Raw genomic sequence first — 22,876 nt, 5'->3', positions numbered from 1 at the left:
TGAGCACAATTCTGGGCCTGCCTTTCATCTCCTGCAAGAACTGTGGATGGAAATATTAGTATTTAGCTAAGCGATAGGCAGGCAGAAATAGTTAATTAGCTAGCTAATATTATATATCTCTCTATTGCATTTTCCTTCTCTATGGATTATAAGTGGCAGCAAGATCAATTATGAAGTCCTTGCTCTGACTGAAATCCATGAAAGTTTTGTCTGAGCAATGGCTGAGTTGGGACCTGAGGACACGGCCTCCGTGTATTAATACATTGGCTTGGGTTCAAATCCCAGTTCTGAACAAAAAGGAAAACGGGCTTACTTGTCTACTTGTCATTGTCAATAGACATTTGTACATATAATAAAATTACTAAATAACGTAATCCTAAGGCTTATTTAGAGCTGTCAGAACTAGCATAATGGGAACGTTAAAATGCAGTAGTATAGCTGTGTGAGGAAGTTTGCATAGTGCCTGCCCTCACTCTCTGTAACTGTAGCCAGTCCAACTGTAGAGAAAGTCGAAATCACACAAAAATGTTAATAGAAGGACATTAAAAATTGGCCAGTGTGGGATTATTGTGGGTGGACATTTCTTTTGCAATGTTCATTTGCTTGTGGTGTCTATTCTGTCATTTCCTGTGCAATGTATTGATCACTATTAGATTTTATAAATTAGATTAGAAGTGGAGTTGAACTACAAATAGATGGTCTCCATACCTACATTTGATATAAACCTTTTTATTTAATTTCTAATACCTAGCAGTTGTAATATTTTTGTAAACGATTGAATTAAAAATTCAGTTAGTCGTTCCCCAAGCTGTAATGTCATTTCCTTAAAGTGAAACCTGAACACTGGGCATTTTCGTTTGTAATAATCACCCATGTAAATGTGGGCCAGCCAAACAGGCACAATCTAGCCCGTGTTATTTCGGAGCTTCCTATTTTAATACCTCTTTGTTAAGCTTCTTTTGTGCCCTTTCACAAACTGGCTGGAAATTTTCCAATAGAGTATGCTTCACTTTCCAAATAATGAAACCAATTCCTTCCCCTGGTAGAAGGGCAAAACTCCTATTGAATCCAATGGAAGAGTTGCCAGCCTACCTGTGGATAAAATTAGGTCCAATGATAGGTTTAAGATGAGGACCCTTCAGATCTTTTGCAAGAAGTCCTATAGTGACAGTTCTATCACTTTTGACCTATTTGCAACCGATGGTTCTTATACACAAGTACCATATCTGTTGGTACGTAAGCACCTTAGAAAATGTTTGAACACTCTAGCAAAGGAAGACCTGGAGCTCACAGCCATGATATTGCATGATGTGTCTCAAAAACCTGTGTGGACCATGTGTCAAAGTACATGTTGCAAGAAAGTACTTCACTTGGAAGTCATTGTGGTAACACCCTGGCAAAAGTAAGGGCAGAGTATGAGCCACACACCATTTGAAGAGAATCTCATGATAAGCAGTGGCACAAGGGATGAACGGAATCACGACAGGCTGTACTGGATAGATTATATTTCCTAACAAATGGTCAACCAGTCAAAAGGGCATAATCCTGATTTATGAGTAACAGGATTTGGGAGGCCTTCTCACAGAGAATAAAGGGGAAAAAGGTTCAAAATCTTGAGCAACCTCTCTACTTGACCTAATGGAAAGTAAGACCACCTAAGGGAGATCCTTTCTCTGTGAAGCATAGTCAGGACATGTACTGACATAAATAGTTTTGGCAAAGCACCTAACTCAGAGTTAACAAAGGTGAGGGCAACTCTAAACCAGCATCTACTTTTTGTGTTGGAAGCAGCACTCTCTCCAAGTACCCTCAGTTCAGTTGGGGAGTGCACTGCTAAAACTGGGAATATAAATTGTGGTGGAGCCAGACAGAATAATGCTTAATTTTTTTAATTAGACTTAAACTTCACAATAGTTGAGGCTTCAAAGAGTGTAGAGGCCAAAATCATAGAAACTGTACTCTTTGATACATAGAATTCTTGATTTTTATAAACTGTATTTATTACCAGTTATGAAAAATGTAGCTTGAAAAAAATTTGTCATGAACTTTTAGTACCACAGTCTTGCTTTGAACGAATCTTTCAAATCTTCTGTATAGTATCTTTAGTTCTTTTGCTGTGTCAATATCTATTCTTCAATGTAGATTCCTGGTCAAAAATGCCATGCAGCCTTATAATCAATATTTGTTCTGTTTTATCTGAAATCAATAGGGAATTTTCCAAGGAAAGAGAAAAAGCCAAAGCCCGAGGGGACTTTCAGAAGCTGCGTGAAAAGCAGCAGCTTGAAGAGGATCTGAAGGGATATTTAGATTGGATTACACAGGCAGAAGACATTGACCCTGAGAATGAGGAGGAGGGTGATGAAGAAGGCAAACGGAACAGTACGTATTCTTTACATGTTATACTCCCACTGAAAGACAATTGGACTGCTTGGAGAAGAGTTAATATAAGGGAGAGGATATAGCATATCAACTATTACTATACTAATTTTGTGTTGTGTAAAAATATGCATTAGTTGAGCATCCACATCTTTATTACTACAATATTCAGTTACCTACTGCCATAAAAAAATGGACTGGAAACATATCCCCAGATTTTGCCCTGCTTTACTCCTGTACAAACCATGATCCACACTCTATTTTGATACCCACTATCAAGGTTTGAAAAGCATTGTTTTATAAAGGTTATCTATTTTATTTTTGGTTTCTAAAATAATAGTGGCTATACAAATTGCATGCATCTCAATGACATTTCAAATCTAGACTCTTGCTGGCATAGCCAAAAGGGATATATGATTGTCAGTGGCTGTGTGTATTAGAGTTAGAAGAAAATGGCTCAGAAAAAAGTACATTCTTAACTCCACATTCAAAGCCCAAGAAATAGGAGACATTGAGAAAAACCTAAAGATTAAATGTTAAAGCCTTCTATTGTGTTAAAAAAGATGGTTTCCACTAATTCTGTGAGGAAAGAAATTTCACCTCAGACATCCCCTCCTGTCTAGCAGTTAAGGCTAGGTCTAGGCAGTGGGTTACTGTACAGCAAGCCAGGGTGTGACTCCACAGTGCACCAATTTGCTGTGTAGTAATGAACTATGTAGACAAGCCCTAAGCATGGTATATGAAAATATCTTTATGAGGAGTGTTTACTTGAGGTGTTTACTTGAAATCTTTAGGGACTTTTAGTCAACATTAAAAAAAGATCACTGTTGCTTACTTTATATAGTTCACCTGTTATAAAGTGATGCACTAATGTCAGTGGTAACGATGAATGTTTTAACACATTCAGATTTATATCATGACAGTCCTCAAATGCTTCTACACCAAAAAGTCTTAGCAGAAATGTCTACAATGAAGATGTTAATTTTATGATTTTGCAACAATTGTACATGGTTTGTAGTTGTCAGCTAGAGTCTGTGTAACTCAGAAATTTCAAATATACCTCTAATGGAAAGGTTTTTATACTTTCTACTTTATTTGCAAAGTAGTGGTTAAAGTCTTAATATGAAATGTATGATGCTTTGGATGAATGATCATATGGAATTAAAATATTTCTGTTGTGGGGTTTCATAATGAAATGCAGTTACCCTTGGAGGTTGAGGGCCAGATTTTGACACCCTTATTTATGTTGAGTAGTACTCCTCAGATAGTTCTACTGGAACCAGTGGGAGCTATTTACCCAGCAAGATACTATTCAGTATAAATAGGGGGATCAGAATCTGGCAAGGAGTGATTTGTCGTAGACAGAAACTGAACAGTATTCCTTATCACGTTAATACATATTCATTATTATTGATATTGCTATTATAGTATTGTTATTTAATTACGAAAAACTGCATTCTTTTAAACATATTTATCATATGTTTAAAATATTTCAATAATATCTTAGCTTTTGAACATCAGTGTAATACTTCATTGATTTGCAAATCAGCGTTGTAGCTAGAAATGATTTCCAGGCATAACATTTGTCACAACTGGTAAATATTGCATGGTTTGTTCCTGAAAATTATTGAAATAGTTTTTTTGTTTTTGGAACTTATTGCCACATAAAAATAATATTTAATAATAATAATAATAATAACTCCTGTCCCCAGAGTTCCAGATTCCAGAATTTTAGACTTTTTGGTTCACAGTGCCAATAAAGTCTGAACCCATGTTACTGTCTTAGAGGAAACAGAGTTTTATCCTTGATACTATGGGAGAGTGGGAGGCAAGCTTGGGCTGGTGCTGTTACCTAAAAGGGGTAATGTGTATGTATAAAAGACAGCCCATGCAGAGTTTTAATCCTTGAAAGGTAGAAGAGGCAGAGACAGTCTGGAGTTCACTAGGCATTGCTATTGCTATTGATCTTATGTGGAAAGCACTCGTATACTGGAGTAATGGGTGTCAGTATAAAAGACTAAGATATAAAAGAAGTTTGTATGTTTTAGAGAGTACAGTTGGGGTCCACATGATGGCTGTGAGGGGTTCAGTCACAGAGACCCCCTTGGGACTGTCACCTGATGTGCTGAGACTACCTCTGAGCCCGTTTTCTCTGCCAGTTTGGGCCTCCAGCCTCCATTTTCTCTGCCAGTTTGGGCCTTGTTGAGCCAGACATGCTAGCCTGCTGCAAACACAGACCCACAGACCCCCCCAAAGCTTCAGACTTAACTGAAAACAGCTTAAGAAGTGCTCCTGTCTCCAGCACCCAGGCACTCAGTTCCCAATGGGATCCAAACCCCAAATAAATCCGTCTTACTCTGTATAAAGCTTATACAGGATAAACTCATAAATTGTCCACCCTCTGTAACACTGACAGAGAGAGATGCACAGCTGTTTGCTCCCCCAGGTACTAATCACTTACTCTGGGTTCAATAATAAACAAAAGTGATTTTATTAAGAATAAAAAGTAGGATTTAAGTGGTTCCAAGTGCACCGGACCCTCGCTAGAACACGCGTCTATATAGCGCGAATTTGCATATAATGCGGTCGCGGCCATGGATCCCAAATTTAATTACTTTAATTGGAATCCATTTTAACACGGTCCCCACGTTAATGCGGTACCGCGCATGGATCCCAAATCCTGCGTTCTAGCGAGGGTCTGGTGTAATAACAAACAGAACAAAGTAAGTCACCAAGTAAAATAAAGCCAAAACATGCAAGTCAGGTAAATCTCACCCTCAGAGATGTTTCAATAAGCTTCTTTCACAGATTAGACTCCTTCTTAGTCTGGGCCCAATCCTTTCCCCAGTACAGTTCTTGTTAGTTCCAGCAGGCATCTTAGGTGAAAAGCAGAGGATTCCAGATGACTGGGACCCCTTTGTTCTGTTCCACCTCCTTTTATAGCTTTGGAAAAGGTGGGAATCCTTTGTGTCTCTCTGGGTTCCCCCCCTCCTTCTAAATGGGAAAGCACCAGGTTAAAGATGGATTCCAGTATCATGTGACATGTTCACATGTCCTGTGAGACTTCATTACCCACTCGCTGGCACACAGTATACAGGAAGGCTTACAAGAAGACAGAGCCATCTACAACCAGTTGTCCTAGTTAATGGGAGCCATCAAGATTCCAAACCACCATTAATGGCCCACACTTTGCATAATTACAATAGGACCTCAGAGTTATATGTCATATTCCTAGTTTCAGATACAAGAACGATACAGTCATACAAATAGGATGACCACACTCAGTAGATTATAAGCTTTGTAATGATACCTTACAAGAGATCTTTTGCATAAAGCATATTCCAGTTATATCATATCCACACTTATAAACATATTTTTATAAAAATGTGGAGTGCAACGTCACGGTGGTCACTGAACAAATCCTGAGAAAACAGACCATGTGCATGGGACCTATACAGGGTCACAGTCTTCTTGCCCAAATCAATGGCAGAGTGCTGTACATCCATGCAGCCACTAATGGGGTTATTGGCCAGGAAACCCATGCAGTATGCAGATGTAGTGGCCAGATCCCATCCCTTCTGCAGCCTGTCCTAATCTCAGACCTATCCTTTCACTGCCCTAGAGAGAGCTGCTCCAGAGCAGTGCTCCGTGGCTTGCAACAGGCTGTGGACATCTGGGAATGGGTTCCCTGTGGGTTAGGTTCCCCCATACAGCAGAACCATGTCTTTACTTAGCTGTGGAAAGAATGGGGCAGCCTTTGTCTGTACATTGTTAATGATTATGTTATTTTAGGTTATGTTAATTGTCAGAAGATACTTTCAGGGCAGGGAATTTGTGGGGGAAAGAAATTAAAACACATTTTTGAGGAAAACCTTGACATTGATGTTCAGACATGGGCAGCCTTTCAGGAGCAAGGATGGTTATTTATACTGTGTCAAAACGAAATTGATAACATGAGAAATATATGAGGAATGCCAGAGGAGAGTCACTTCAACCAATACAGTACAACTCTGCTGCTGAGCACTTAGCAGGTTACATTTTCAAAGCCCTGTACAAATGAACTAACTAATCACCACAGCACTCTCATTATTCCTATTGACTTCAGTGAGAGTTCTTTGAAAATCTGGACCCTAATGTATTTATCAGAACTCCATTGGTACTGCATTGTCTTTGATCTGATAATGTCTCCTTTGGATGCCTTCAGCTTTTAGACACTTAGGGACAGAGCTTCAGATCCTCCTCTGGCTGTTTTGTACTGTTCCAGCTGTGGAAAGCAGCCAGATAGCTGGCAGATCTGGCCAGCTGAAGATTTCCCAAGCTGTAGTGGGACTTTGCAGCCAGATGTAATTTAGAGGAACCCCAAAATTGCCCTTCAGCAACCCTAGAAATCAGGGCGTGCAAAGGTAGCTTAAAGCCACTTTTCCCCCTCATGTTTCTTCAGCTGTTCCTAGTGGAGCTCTAGCACCACCAAAGATCTTTCCCCTAGTGCCTGCAAAGTAAATAAAAAAGTCCATGTATTTTAGCTACTAGCTGAGCTTGTTTGGGAGTTAAGGATGTTAGATTCTAGACAGTAGGTACAATTTTCAAAAGCTCTTTAAGTTACTTAGGTGCCTACACAGTTTTCATATCATTTTAACTCCATCAGTTTAAAAATTTGCCAGTGTTTAGAAGCCAATTATAGCTAAATCAGTACAAAACTTGTGTTGACAAGCCTTATGTCCCAGTTTCAAAAGTGACATAGGCACATATGAGCCTAAATCTCATTGAAAGTCAAAAGGACCTAGGGTCCTTATTGCTAAAGCTATGTTTGTTAATAGCACTGAAACTCCTAAGTCACTAAGTCCTATAGCATGCATCCAATGAAGTGAGCTGTAGCTTATGCTCAAATAAATTTGTTAGTCTCTAAGGTGCCACAAGTACTCCTTTTCTTTTTGCGGATACAGACAAACATGGCTGCTACTCTGAAACTAAGTCACTTAGGCACTTTTAGAAATTGTACCCATACTTTCCTCCTACTTTCACCTGGGCCTGCAGGAATGCCACCTGCTTTGAAATAAAGCAGAAGAAAATGTAAACAAAAATTAGGACCATGAAAGCACCAGTGGGTTAGATCCTCACGTGCAGCTGAGATATGGGTCATCCTCCTGTGGGCAGAGGCACAGGCTTTAAGTCTATTTCACCCCACAAAACAAAGAAAGCACATGTAAGCATCTGAGGTCTCTGGGTTGTTGTGCCCTTTAGGATACTAAGTGAAAATGAGTTTTGATTTGACTTGAGTCATAAAAGTTTTATAATGTGCTGTGCAAAAGTGCACTGGTTTTTGTTATACAATAAACTAATAATATGCCAGTGTCATATTGGCACTAAGCAAGCCCACTTATGTATACTGAATGGAAATTTCCACTGAATAGGCAATCTCTTAGCCTATTTGTGCAAATGTGTTTAAAAAAGTAGAGCTGAATATAATTTTGTGCATGATCTGTGACAATGTGTGAAGAAGGTGTAAGGGCTGCAAAGTGGCCTCACTTCCTTCCATTTGACACTCAAAGATTATCTGAAGGTGCTCTGCTACATTTCAGATTACCTGTGAAGGTATGCCTAAAAGGAGGCAAGATTTCTATGTAGGTATTCAGCAGATCCCTTCGGTGAAGGAAGGAGCCCTCTTGTCTGCATTATGAAGTTGAATTTCTGGTTTGGGAGCTTAGTGAAGTTTAAATGACAAGCACCAGAATAATGAGCTTGAAGAAAAGGTCTGTAAAGACTTGTGAGATAAATTTGGTCACCTTCCGAATATACTCCTACAAATTACTAATTTCCGGAAAGGATTCTTTAGCATAAAGTGTAGACCTGCTAGCTCCATTCATGCCCCCTTTCCACATGGAATGTTCATGGTCACAGGTGTTTGTCAGATCTCTGCACATTCAGAAATAAGGGACTCAGTCCTGCAATCACTGCAAAATTAAACTGTGGATAAAATACTCAAAAGTGCCTGAGTCACTTAGGAGCCTAAATCAATGGGGGTTAGCCTAAGTGACCTACTTCTAAAGTGGGATTTAGGCTCCTAAGTCAGTTCATCATTTCTCAAAAAGAAAAGGAGTACTTGTGGCACCTTAGAGACTAACAAATTTATTTGAGCATAAGCTTTAGTGAGCTACAGCTCACTTCATCGGATGCATTCAGTGCATCATTTCTGAAATTTTAATCTATGCCTCTGTCTTCAGTAAATTAAACATTTTATATCGGTGGTTCTCAAACTTTTGTACTGGTGGTGACCCCTTTCAAATAGCAAGCCTCTGAGTGCGACCCCCCTTTATAAATTAAAAACATGTTTTTATATATTTAACATTATTATAAATGCTGGAGGCAAAGCAGGGTTTAGGGTGGATGCTGACAGTTCGCTACCCCACCCCCCATGTAATAACCTCATGACCCCCTGTGGGGTCTTGACCCCCCAGTTTGAAAACCCCTGTTTTATACGATACCCTTGTAATTCTGTAAAGATTTTTACTGTTAACCAATGAGTGTTAGGTACTTTTGAATAATGGCACACATTCTAATTATTAAGATGAGAAATACATTGCTAAAATACTTCATAAACTGTTATTATGCACCAAATCCCCGTTCCTTCAAATTCAGTGAAACAACTCCCATTGACTTCAGAGGGACATTTTGGTCCAAAATGCAGAAATTGGTGTAAACTGTGAAAGATTTTAGGCTGTAATTAGTTGTGCTGCTGGTGATTTCATTCTGTGTTCTGTCTGACATTGCTTGTATTGTATATGTGGACACATTTTTATTTTTTTGCATTGCAACTGCTGCCATCTACTGCGTAAATGATGGGATTACATATACTTAACACGAAGGGGTTACATTGGACGACTTAATGGAAAAGAAGAAAGGCAGATTTAGCTGCTTTAGCAGTTCTTCCAATAAACATGGTAAAATGTGTTCTGTTTTGCAGCTGAGCATTCTTTTGTGCAGATGATGCATTTTATATGTTGGTTCTTGAAAACATATATGCCTTTTCCAAAATATAGAGATAAACAGCTTTTGCATGCAGACATGCATCATGCATGTAAATGATCTGCTATTTCAAATGCATGCTTCAAACAGGTTGGTGTTTGCAGTGCTTTAACTTTCTAAAGGCTCATTTTTATCCATTTAGATTTCCACTGAAGTGTGCCTTTGTTTGAGAGTGTTCTAGTTTAAGCGTAGGCTTACCTTTTCAAAAGGCAGGTGAGCCAGATATTAAAGCATCTCTTAAATTCAGATATGAAAAAACCTACCAAAACATTTCAGAAGCTGTATAACTGATTATAGTGTAACTTTAGAACAGCATGTTTTAGAATTGTAGACTGTACAATCATATTGTTTCGGTTGTTGTTCCCACCCTCAATTAATGCAAAATTTAACAAACTAAATACAATGTTCTTATGCTACTTTTTTCCTTTCATCTTGTTAATTTTTTTTCCAATGGAGAAACTTTTAGAATGTAGATAATTTCTGGTCTACACCCTTTAAATAATGGCAAACATAGCAACTTGTCAAAATCACAATGATAGCAATTAGGAAGATCTAGTTTAAAATCCTGCGTACAACAGAATTATCAGCGCAATGGCTTACTTGTTGTGGTGAGGCAATCACTTTTGTTAAATAGCAGCTAAGATCTGGAGTGCAGTTGACAAATCTGACCCAGTTACTTTATGATATGAAAAATATCAATCCAAACAGAAATTTGTAAATTGAAAGGATACAGGAGTTGCATTTTAAGGAAAATACTAGAAAAAATAAACAAAATGTAAAATTCAAGTCAATTATTTTGATGTTAGATTATATCCTACAAGTAAGTGTATCTGCTAATTGAATAAAATATATGTAAAACATTTCAGGAAAATCCTTACTAGATATTTTAAACGGTCTTGTTGATTCAATTTGAAATTATTTATATGGCTTGAACTATTCAATCTACTTTTCTAGTGGCTTGGATAATTTTTACGAGCTGGAATACCTTTTAAAAACATGCTAAAAGACTGCAATAGTTTTTCATACATACTGGAAGTGAACCAGCTAAACCATTGAGACCATTCATGTGTAAAAGAGGGCTGTAGGATTGGGGCCTTTGACTTTGAGAGTTGGATTTTCAAAAACAGTCAGCATTGGACTAACTTTGCTCCTGTGTATGTCAAGGAGAATTTTACTATTGACTTCAATGGGATGAGAGTTAGGCTGCCACTGTGCACTTAAAAATCCCACCCTAACCCATTCTCTTCCAGCCATATGTATTTTTTCATGAACTTCCACCTCCATGGAAAAATTGCAGAAGGACTGCAAGATTAGGCCCTCTTTCCTCAGCTGATTCCAGATAAATCATGTTCTCCATCTGTTTTATTGAGTGTACCAGGTTCCCAAGATCCATGTAGTAATCCCTTAGATCTCTAGTAATCTGTGGAGGGTTAGTTCATTTGGTACATCTGCATGGAGAGCTGACGCATTTATACTATTACTGTCCAGAGCCAGGCTACCAAGCCTCCCCACCTGCACCAGACCTTCTATGGAGTTGCCAGCAGAGACTGAGAACCTGTGGGAACTAATACTGACAGGATCAACATTAAGGGCTTGTCTACATGGTGCATTAGTCTGCACTAAAGGAGTATAAATTCTAGTGCGCACTAGCACATTGCACACAAACTGGCCTGTGTGGACCCTGCTGGCATGCACTAAAAATTCCCTAATGTGTGTTAATGTAGTTCTGTTTGAAAAATGTGCAGCAGGAAACTTTTAGTGCATGCCAGTAGGGTCCATACAAGCCAGTTTGTGTGCAATACACTAGTGTGCACTAGAATTTATACCCCCTTTAGTGCAGACAAGTCCTATCTCTGTAGGGGAAAAATAAATCCCATATCTACGGTGCGGCACAGAGCAGCTCCCTCCCAGTTAGGCTCTCTTAAGCACAAACACTGAGTGGCTTCAATGTCAGAGTGTATAGTGCCCCTATTCATTCTCTTTATACCTTCCAATTTCTGCAACAAATGAGGCAGGGGTCTGGTGTATAAAAAAATTATGTAATTGTATAATTAAAGACTGTATCATAATGCATACTTGCTGGGAGGCCAAATTAAGGTTGCACAAACAATCTTAATTCTGGCATTTCCTAACTTTAGAGTGTTTGATTTTGCAACTATAATAATGTTCTTTTAATGTGCTTTATTGTTCGTAATATCCTAGGTTTAAAAAAAATGCAAACTGAAAAAAACCTCAGAAATTCCATCATGTGTGATTTGAGCACCAGTTCTACTCAGTTCTTTGGATTAGGAGATGTATGTGTTTATTGAAGATCTCCTGTAGAAATGAACCAAATTACAATTTAAGGATGCCTGGGAAATTTTCAATGATAAACTGTTTAACTTGCCCGTTCATCATCTGGTCAGTTTTTAAAATGCCAACCTTTAGAAAGTTCATGTACTTCTCAGATGTAGGCGGATAAACAAATAGATATGTGTCTGTTAAACAAATAAGCTTGGCTTAAAAAAATTATGCTGTGTATTTTTAGAAAATAACAGAAATAGCAACTTGTTCAAGTCACAATGATATTAATAAGGAATATATAGTTGCAAATCCCAGATATAACAAAATTATTGGAGCAGCCAGCTTTGTGGTAGAAAGGCACAATCATTTTAGTTGAATAATAGCTAAGAGTCTGGCAGTAGCTGATATATTTGACCTAAATACTGTATGCTTTGGAAAATATCACGTTACATGCGGTGTTTATATTGCTTAAAACAATCACATTACCTTTGAAATTGATTCATATAATTTGAATTCAGGTGATATTTTTAGTGCTCTTGAACTTCTTAGGGGAGCACCAAAAAAAGGGAGCAAATCTTAATAAAGCAGATAATCCCTGTATATTTCTGTGCATTCATATTTTCTAGGGAGGAAAAACATGTCTCTCGCTTAGCACACCTGAGCTCTAACAGAAGGCCAGTCTCATTAAGCTCATAAGGTTTCCCACTGATTCATCCTATCCACTGTTGTTTTCCCCCATAAACTCCTTCTCCTTAAAAGGCTGTGGTCATATAACTCAGCCTGTTTAGTGCAGACGGCAGTGCCAGTTTGGATTAGCTAGGGTGGGTGTGCTCGTGCAGTGTTGCTACTGAGCTCCACTTGGGATTGAAAGGCTTGTTACCACTCCTGAAGCTAGGTCTCTCTATACTGCTATTCATAGTACTACTACCAAGCCTCTCTCTTGGCCTATTATTAGAGTTTAATACATGTTGAGTTTCTAATTTCCCCTATATGGTCTATTATGCTGTGATTGCTCCCCACACTTTTCCCCAACACTACACTTACAATGTCACAAATTGAAATAGGATTGATTATGACCCTGTTAGAAACAGGGTGGAAACCTGGCCTCATTGAAATCAATGGCCAAACTCGTAATGACTTCAACAGGGCCTAGGATTTTACCTAGAACCTTTATTTTTCTTAAAACAGCTAAATTCAGGAAAAGTGGGGTGAAATTTCTGACTGTGTATTGACCAGTAATAGAATCTTGCTAGGATTGAACTCTAGCCTTGTCTTAAAATTATATTATTGTTATCCCTTATTTCCCTGTTTTATAAACAATCTGATATTTATTTATTGAGTGACACTTTATAAGAAACTGGATAGTAGCAGAAAGCCTCCATTTCGTGTTTTCTAACTGGAGGACAACCAATAGCCCTGTGCCACAGGACCTGAACTTCCCATTTTTGTTGGATGTATGTATACTACAGCCTAGAAACAGTGGGCCTAATTCCCCTTCCACTTGACATCTGTTTTATACCATTGCAGCTCCTCCGATCTCATTGGAGTCATTCATGATTTGCACTGGTGTATATGAGAGGGAAATAAGGGATTGTGCTAAAGTATGCATTTATTTCTATGAATTGCGTACCGATCTCACTGACTATTCAAGTGAATAAGAGTTGCAAGATCAGGCACTTGGTAAATCTTCCCCCCTCCCCCCTCATCTGCAAAGAAGCCATTCCCAGTTTTGGCAAGTAAAAAGACTGTAGAACTCCAACAGAAGACAGAGGGTCATATTCTGCTCTGTTACACCAGTGTAAATACAGAATAACTCCACTGGTGCATCTGAGAGGAAACTTTGTCCCAAGAAGCCTATCCTCCTCCCATTAAAATAAGAAGCATAATTCTCATTGATGACTGTTGCGTGGAATCAGGCTTAACATTATTCATAAAAGAGTTGGGGGAGGGAAGTGGAAGGGGTTCTGAACAAATGTGGAGAAAAATGTATCCATGCAAAAAATATGAGAAGAATTGTGAACAGGGAAATTGTCTAAGAAAAGGAGAATTAATGTATCCTCTGAATTAGGTAGTTTAAATATAACTGCTTTATTCTACTACACAGAAGAAAAAAATCCAGCAACCCACTAGTTACCATAGCAACTGCCACAACCCCGTAGTACAGTAGAGTGCTTCTGCTTTTCCAGTATCTTAAAGACACACAGCTACAATTATGTGTAAGCATCTGATTTAGTGCTGTCCTGAACAGGAATGGACTTAAATATATACTTAAATGCTTTCTTGAACTGTGGCCTGAGGGTACTTGATGTCTTAATTTTTTTTTTTTAAAAAGCACTGATAATAAACTAATATTTTCCCAATTTAAAATACTTTCTGTATCTTACACATTAATTCATCTTAATGTAATTTTAAACATAGTGGTTTTCTATTTCCCCTCCCCTATTTTAACATGTGAGAAGATTATTATAACGGACAGAAATAAAATAAAATATTGCTCTTGGGAGTAATATGAATAGTTAGTGCGAAACAAAGTTGTTTGGATGGTATACAGAGCTCACCTTCTGTGTGTTTATAGTTTGAAATTGATCTTCATAAATGACAAGCTTTTTCAACAAATGAGTATACGTATTTCTGTGCTCAGCTACAGAATAGTCTCACCAAACCCCTGTATTAATTCATCAGTGGAAATTCTGAGGTCTACTTTTTCATTCATACAATAATTCAGCTGTGTGTTAAAGATTCACAAACTTCTTTCCAAAATATTTTAATGTTTCATTACCCTTTGTATGGCAAGTGTGATGGTTTTCCAGTTGTTCAAAACAACCGAAACTTTGTTTCATGTTTAGTTCAATAATACTAATTTATGTTATAAAAGATAAACTGTATTTTTTCTTCTTTTGCCATGGCTAAAATGTTGATTTTTCTGCTTGCAAAATCATATGCCATAATATTTCAGAATTTACCAGACGAAGAAAACTTGGCAATTGTTTAAACTTCAGACATGAGACAGCATCCTAAGTAGGAAATCGTGACTGCCAGTGACGCTCTTGAACATTAAAAAAATAACTATAATTTTCATACAAGACTTATAATATTAATTGTTGATTTTTAAAAATGTTTTGTCTCATTTATAAAGAAAAACATGATATCATAAATGATGCACATGCACTAACTAGGCATATGTGATTTAAGTTCAGTATAAAGAAGCTGCTTATATTATGTTAAAAGAACTATCTGAGACAAAGGAACCTTGTGAAACAAAAATATATTTTGCAGTGTTTACTGACTGGACTGTCTTCTATTGTTTGAACAATTGCATGAGCATTTTAGATCTTGTTTCTTATCTCTGTAATGCAACACTGAGGAGGTGTGAAATTTCATGTAATGATGTATTTGTAGCACCAGATCCTCAGCTGTTGCAAATATTTGCTGAGAATCTGGCTAACATAGAGTTGGCAGTCTTACCATCAAGTCCAAGAATGACTGGGTATGCAAATTGAACTAACCCTTGCCACATAGAGATGGTCTGTCTAGGGTCAGGTTTGATGCAATTTTGCAGGTCAGTGTGGAGAAGCTTGTACTGCCTGTTCTGTACCTGACCTGTGGAGAATAAATACTAGAGGTCCTGATTCTTATTTACACTGAGGTGTGCATAATTTACACCCACTCTATAGCTTCTTTAAAATGCCAGAGTGGTGTAAAGGACCCTTAGTGTAAATGGAAATTTGGCCCTTCAGTCTTCAGGACTATCATTCCAGCAACGGTAACAAATACAAAAAATTCACAAAAACAAGGATAAAAAAACTTATTAGTTATCAGTTTGGTAAGAAAACCTTAGATAGGGAAACAGCCTACAATGGTCCCAACAACAGTTGCTAAGATACTAAAAGCAAAAGTCTAATTGGCCGTTGTTCTTGCTACTCCGCAGTGACTTCAATGCTACTTCTATACTCACTCTTGTTTTCTTACTTACAGTGACATCCCCACTTCATAAATGGGCAAGAGTAAGCCTTTGTAGTCGCGTGCTAAGGTTTTCCTTTCATGTTGACAAGCAAAGCCAAAGAAATAATGTTCATTTCTGGAACTGCTGATAGTTATACTCATTCCTGCTTCCTTAACTCCTCTTGCAGCATGTGCTTATCTCCTTAGGCCTCTGTTGAATTGAGGATCAGTGGGTGTTACCAATATCAGCTGTTTTTGTCTAACAAACGATTAACTACGGTTGCTAATTATTCAATAGTGATTTCACCATATGTATCGTAAATCACTGGTGTGTAACAAATTTTATAATCCCCTTTTATCATTGGCAATCCTCCTTATCCTTTGTATTACCCATTTTACCATTCACCGTGCTCCTTCCTGTCTACTGTTGTCATATTTTCAGATCTAATTACCTCCCTAGCACTTCGCCTTCATGTTTTCCTTTTTTAATTTGGAAAATAAAAATAGAGAGTGCTCAACTTTGACAGATTGCTCAGAGTGTGATGGCTTCTCTTCTCTTGTGTCTTAAAGGACCTTTAGTGCACTTACTGGAATTTCCAGGCATGTTAGCTGGAACCTAACTATGACCATTCTTCTGGTATAGCTCTGAAAGAAACTCAAACATGATACTGAAACACATCACACAAAAGAGGTCTCACAAACTAGGTCAGGCATATTCCTTTTTCCATACAGCATCTTCTAAGTGCAACGTCTCTTCACTGAGCTCTGTGATACATTTTCAGTAGAAGTTTAAATTGCTGAAACAAGAGAAACATTCTCTAATCCATCCTAGAGTCCTGTGCATTTACCTTTGCCAAAACAAGGAGGGCTGGTAAAGAGTCTACTACAACGTGGCTTCCTTCTGCTATTCTTCCGCCTTTTGAATAAAACGCTTGGTAACCCTAAACAAGTAGAGCGTAGGTGTTCTTTTAATAAGATATAAAAGCAAATCACTTGTAACTGGCTGGCTTTGGCTGTAAATCTAACACTTACTTTATCTCCTAACAGCAAGCATGCCGACAAGTGAAACTGAATCTGTGAACACTGAGAATGTCAGCGGAGAAGGAGAGAGCCCAGCATGCTGTGGCAGTCTGTGGTGAGTACATAGAGATCCAATTAAGATGTCAAAGTGTTTCCAACATCATAGGATTAAAAAGAGCAATTTTTTCTCTTTTGCCTATTCAAACGTATTTGCTTTGAAATATTCAAGCTTTGTGAGATGCTTATATTTTTGGCTTTTAGTCATTCATGGTAAAATCTAACCACAATTTTATCTAAAATTCTGAAGTCAGGACAAATATAGATTTATTTCATAAAGTATCAATTTGAGCCTTACATTTAGAAAGATTATAGAGCTTTTAATTTTGCTGCTTCAAAAGCACCAAGAAGAAAAGAAGAGATGTAACCTAAGAAATGCAACAGAAACTAATGTCTTTTAATAATCGAAACATGATCTGGTGTATGCATATTTTACAAGTAGCTAAAAATTGATAATTATTAGATTGATATATGAATATAGCACTAACATAATGATTGTGATAATGACTTTCATTCAAATAACATCATTCTTTCAGAAGGTTTCCAAAGCACATTGAAACAGCCATTTAAAATCCAGGATTTGTTTCTCTGCAAATACCTGTGCTTTATATATATATTTTGGTCCCCAGAGGATAAGATTTAATTTCCTTTCTTTCTCACGTAAAATCCATATGTTTGCAAAGAATAATATTAGAAAAATAGTGGTAAACAGATGACAATAGTATTTCAGCATTCATGCAGCGTTATGTTGAGAATACACTTTTATGCACAAACTTTGAGTAATTCCATTGTTTTGATTGCCAAGTACAGCATTCCGAGGAGAAGGGATTGTGTAAATTATTGTTTCTATATATACTTAAAATTGTGTTTTCCTTTTCTTTTAGTCAAACTATCTCAAAATCCAAGTTCAGGTCAGTATTTTCCTCTCTTTTCCATCACTTTTTTCTTTGCGATGGTTTACACATCATGACCATGTGATTCTGTATTTTCTGTATTAGAATTTGCTTGGATGAAAAATGTTACTGACAGAGATTAGGGAATACAGTTGAAGAGGATTCATGAACATTCTTGGGAATAAAGCACCCCAATTTGTTTTGCTGGTATTTGCAACTCTTTTTTCACTTATTCTCAAACATTTGGGCAAATGAGTTTTTATTCACAAGAATGCTCATGGAAAGCAAGTGCCGTGAGTACAAGCAAGGATATTTTAATCTTTTTATTTACTTAATTTTTTTCATTTTCATAGAATACGTATTGAGAAATTGCAAATAGCAAACAAATTTGCAAACAGAAAAGAGACTCCTTCTGTTTATAAAGGTCAGGTTGCTCAATCACGGAACAAAAACAATGCCATCTGACTTAGGTGACCAGTCATGTGGCACATATAGAAAATCACGGATAGCAAATACTCATAACGACCAGTTTGCAAACAATCCACAGGCTAACTATTGTTCACAGACATTCATTGAACAATAGAGATAATCAAGAAGATAATTGAGAAGATTCTAACAAAGCAATTCTGGAAGCTGGACTCCTCCAATTTCCTTGTCCCTGGCAAAACTCGTTTCAGGCTTGGATCTGTAGCAAAAATTGCACTGACAACACTGATGTATTGTGCTTTTAGCAGTTGACCTAGCTATTGTATGTATGCTTATTCTACTAGATCTAGCAGCTGCTTTGTTACCGCTAATCACAACATCTTTCTGATGTGCCTGGTATCTCCAATAGGAGTGGGTGGGTGTTGCTCTTGAGTAGTCCTCTTCCTTTTTAATGAGAGATCCCAAAAGGTAGTTGTAGATGGTGCTCTTCCACTTCAAAGGTCTTTTCATGTGAGATGTGTTATGGTTCCATCTTGTCACTCGTACAGTTCAACGTGTATGTGAGTTCACTGGTAGGTTAATTAAGAGAAGTTGATTTCAGTTTGCCAATGATCTCAAGTTCTGTGTTTCATTGCTTCTGACCCTGACAGTGCAATGGAACAAATGCATGAGATTGTGCCTTTTTTAAGAGTTAGGTGGTTGACTAATATACTGAAGGTGGTCAATATACTGAAGTAGCATAGATAGGTTGTGGAAAGCAACTGGAAGAGCTGGAGTGGATTACGTCTCACCCCCGATCAAGGTCAGGTGTCGCCATTTGTTAAGCAGCTTTACAATTTGGAGTTTTGTTTGAAATAGGATTACTTATGCATAATGAACAGGTGGGTGCTTTTTTATCTGCATTTGTGAAAAAATTGTGTCCATTTCTTTTGGACGCATACCTTGTTACACTTACCCATGCTCGTTTCATCTTGAGAATAGAAAACTGCAATGGACTGTACCTGGGACTATGCAATAAGACTGTTTGGAAGCTGAAGCTAATGCAAAATCAAAGAGAAGAAAGCCAAGAGATTACTCTCTTCCGCCACCTTAGCAGCTTCTAAATCATGCCTGGCTGAAGTATTTTTGTTAATTTGTCTCCAGTTAATTCCACAAACCAATATCTACTCCTGCGAAGCCTATTTTAATCTACTCCTCAGAGAGGAACATCTGCTTCTGAGATGCCACCAGAGACTTAGTAACCATACACTCAAAACAGATTGATAACACACCTCCTTTCTGAATTTGGCCCATTTTCATGACAGCAAATCTTAGAAGCACTATAGGAAAAGCAAGCCAACACTGTACTCTGATATACACCCATTCTAGTGAAAAAGAGCCATGAGCATCTAAGACCTCTACTAAATGACACTATAAACACTTCCTTTGAGGAGGGAAAGTTCCCACCAGACCTAAAGCTTGCCATAATCCAGCCAGTATGTAAGGAACCACTAATTGATGCAACCAACCTCTCCATCACTGCCCATTCCCAAGCAAGTTTACTGAGTAGATCACCAGCCAGTCTCCAGCTCTCCCTAGATTTGGCCAGTATCCCTGGATGTCTCCAAGACAGGCTTTAAGCTGAAACATGGAACAAGTCAGTGCTCATGGAGTAGAAGGATGAAATCCTCTTGGCCACAGACAAGGGCTGTACTTTCATACTTATATTGCGAGATACAGCATTTGATATTATCAACTATTGAATGTTGCTATCCCACTTCAGAAGTTCAGCAGGAGGTTTACTGGGATCACACTAAAAGGGGTTTAGATGTTCCAGAAAGTCATAATGGCCATCAGCTCCTCCACCTGTAGAGCTCTTACTTGTGGAGTCCTACAGGGATCTATCTGTTCTTCTGTCCTTTTCTCCTTCTACATGAATCTGCAGGGGAAGTTGTGAGACAGCATGAACTGAAGAGTCAATCATACCCAAAACTACATTACCATCATATCAGATGCAGCTTGCACCAAGGTCCTGGCTGCATTCAACAGCTGTTGAGAAGAGAAAGTGCTTTGAAGAACTGTCCACCTCTGCCCTTCTATCATTTGCAAACTAGCTGTTCTCCTAATCTTCTCACTGCTTCTGGATACCCAAATAACCATGACTGCAAAATTTCCTTTTTCACCTAAAAATGTCAAGAAAAAAGACTGCACCCCATTCTTTTGTATTTGGACCCAAACCCAGTAATCCACATATTTGTGGTCTTCAGGCTTGACTACTGTAATTCTCTGTATTTGGGAATGGAATCACTGATTCCTAAAAAACTAAATTTAGCTCAAAATACAGCAGCCTGTCTGCTCCGTAGCAGAGGCTACAAATTACACATTGCTCCCATGTTCAACTCTCATTGGTTTCCTGGTAAGTAATGAGTCAAATTCAAGTTTTCAGTCATCATCTAGCTCCTCCGTGAAACTAGTTTAAGTTTTCTGAAGGAACATCTTTCCCTACACAATCATGACATCCCACAACAGCTGTGTTCTTTTGGAACAGTGGTACAATTAGTCTCAAGAATTATAAACTCAAGAGTTTTCTTAGCAACTGGCTCCCTAATCTGGAAGTCACTTCCAGAAGACATCAGGTTGACCAGACTTCATTGCCTTCAGATCAAAATGCAAAACTCACTTGTCCAACCTAACCTACCCACAATAAGACAAGAAAGAAAGGAAGCCAAAGAGAGGCAGATCTTCATGTGTATCTTTCTGTAAATTCATAATGTGCTCAGATGCCATCATAATGGGTGTAGTATAAAAACCTAGCTACAGGTATAATGCAGCTGCCTACTTAGTAGGTGGATATTTATATCAAAACCATCTTACATTAATGTATCTATGACCTGCACTGTCCGCCTACCAGCTTCCAGGTGGCATTTAAGGCTTGGGAGTTCCACTATAAAAGCCCTAAATGGCTTGGACCCCAGTGTTTGGACAGACTCTCACACTGTACAAAACTGCCACAGTTGTAGTCAGTGGAAACACTTAAGCAGGAGTACTCATGTTTCAAATGGAAAGGAGCTTTTTGCAAGGTGTTCTATTGTGAAAGGCTGACAACTCTGGAATTTACTTCCCCAGCAGTTCAAAATACAGTAGCCTGAAATGTGTTGACCTTCAGGGCATGCTGAGAAGCTCCTCTTTTCTCTCTGACTTTCAGGGATGTGAGGTTTGAGGGGTGGAGAAATAGTTTGGAGGGGAGTCATTAGTGGGTGTACTTGACTGTACTCTCACTGGCTTATTTGGACTGTTCATTGGTTTACTTTACTATTTAGTACTATATTTTATGAATGGTAGGTTTTAAAGTTTTGTAACTGCCTACAGCCTTGGATACATGCACACAATCTAAAGCCCACATTTTCAGAAATGCTCTCTAATTTTGGGCATCCAACTTTACACCCTTGTGACCTGACAGAGATGCTGGTCACCCAGAGCTCTCATGAATGACTACGGTGCATATGGTTTTAATTTTGCAAAATTTCATATAATGCAGGATGTTGCTGATGCAAAATCATCTGGAAATTTTAAAAAAATTGTTAATTTTACACAACTTTATTAGCAAATCTGAGTAAATAGTCAAATGTAGAGAAGAGTTATTATTGGTATCTGTTAATCAAAATAAGACTCACATTTTACAATAGGATCTATGCAATGTAGACCCCTGCACTGACTTTAGAGCATCCACCTGTGTGGATTCAATTACAGGATTGGGGCCCAAGGACCATTTGAAAATAAATGAATAAAAATAAAATTACCAACAAATTTGTAAACATCAAGACTTGTTCATAAATGTGAACAGAAAAAAAGCAGGTCAATTATTTAGATGAGAACGAACATAAAGAATAAGTGGCCCAGCTGCGGTACATTACATTAACGATGAGTGTCCCTTCTGATTTAAATACTTCTGCAGAATTGGCACTACAGCTGTGACAAACATTTTGGGAAAAATGCCTTGATAATTTCAGAACAGTGACGTTCCACTTTATTACAAATTTGTGAAAAATGGGGTTCACGTCAAATAAAAAAGAAACTTAAATTTCATTCTTCACTACAAAAATTTCAATGCTTCCCCTGAAAATTAGGAAGATATTGAATGAAAATGGTCTCAATTATTTTCAAGTTCAAATTTCCACAATTTTTTCTGAAGATGCATCACAGTGGGACAATCTCAGACTTTGATGCCTTCCTCCTCCCTTTTGTGTGTGTGTGCACAATTATCAATATTTTAGGAAGGGAAGAAAATATGTGCTATACCCCTCAAATGAGACTTTGTTTTGTTTTATAACTGTAAGCTTAATTCACACTAAAGCCTGTCAACCCTTACATATGTGCCTAAAATTGCACACTCTTTGGGCTACATTTTCAGAAGGTTTCCTGGATTTAGCTATACTGTTTCTGTCAGTGGTCTCTGAGTCAGGCCATAAATCCATAAACACTGAATATTTTGAAAAGAACTGTTGTCATTTCTTTACAAAACTTTTACTGTTTAAGGATTTAGGGCCTGATCCAATGACCATTGAAGTCAAATAGGAATCTTACCATTGACTTCATAGATCAGGTGCTTGGAGATGACCATGAGTCCCCCCAACTCTTATGAGTGATCAAGCTCTTGGGGCCTTATCCTATTTTCATTGACTTCAGCAATGCAGAATTGTGCCCTAAGAGTAAAAAATACTGTTTTTTGCATATCCAGTCGGTGAATATACTGATGATGGCTAAGCACATAGTTGGCAGGACAAGAGTGTTCTTGAACACACTGTCAAGTTAGTTCAATGCAGAGATTTTTCTTCATATTATTATTATACTCTATAGGCGATGAAATTTTTCCATAA

General features: G+C 37.9%; 1 protein-coding gene across 9 annotated transcripts in view; it reads left to right on the top strand.

Annotated features, from left to right (window-relative positions):
- Positions 1-22,876, top strand: part of CACNA1D (calcium voltage-gated channel subunit alpha1 D) — a 324,438-nt gene that overhangs the window by 180,370 nt on the left and 121,192 nt on the right. For all 9 annotated transcript variants that reach the window (XM_078853625.1, XM_078853622.1, XM_078853624.1 and 6 more), the window contains 3 exons: positions 2,210-2,379; positions 16,672-16,759; positions 17,586-17,612. In XM_078853625.1, the coding sequence (XP_078709751.1) occupies positions 2,210-2,379; positions 16,672-16,759; positions 17,586-17,612 (285 nt within the window). The remainder of the gene's footprint in view (positions 1-2,209; positions 2,380-16,671; positions 16,760-17,585; positions 17,613-22,876) is intronic.

The sequence above is a fragment of the Lepidochelys kempii genome, chromosome 7, assembly GCF_965140285.1.
Source record: "Lepidochelys kempii isolate rLepKem1 chromosome 7, rLepKem1.hap1, whole genome shotgun sequence".
Classification (NCBI taxonomy): Eukaryota; Metazoa; Chordata; order Testudines; family Cheloniidae; genus Lepidochelys; species Lepidochelys kempii.
This window is presented reverse-complemented; position numbering and strand designations above follow the sequence as displayed.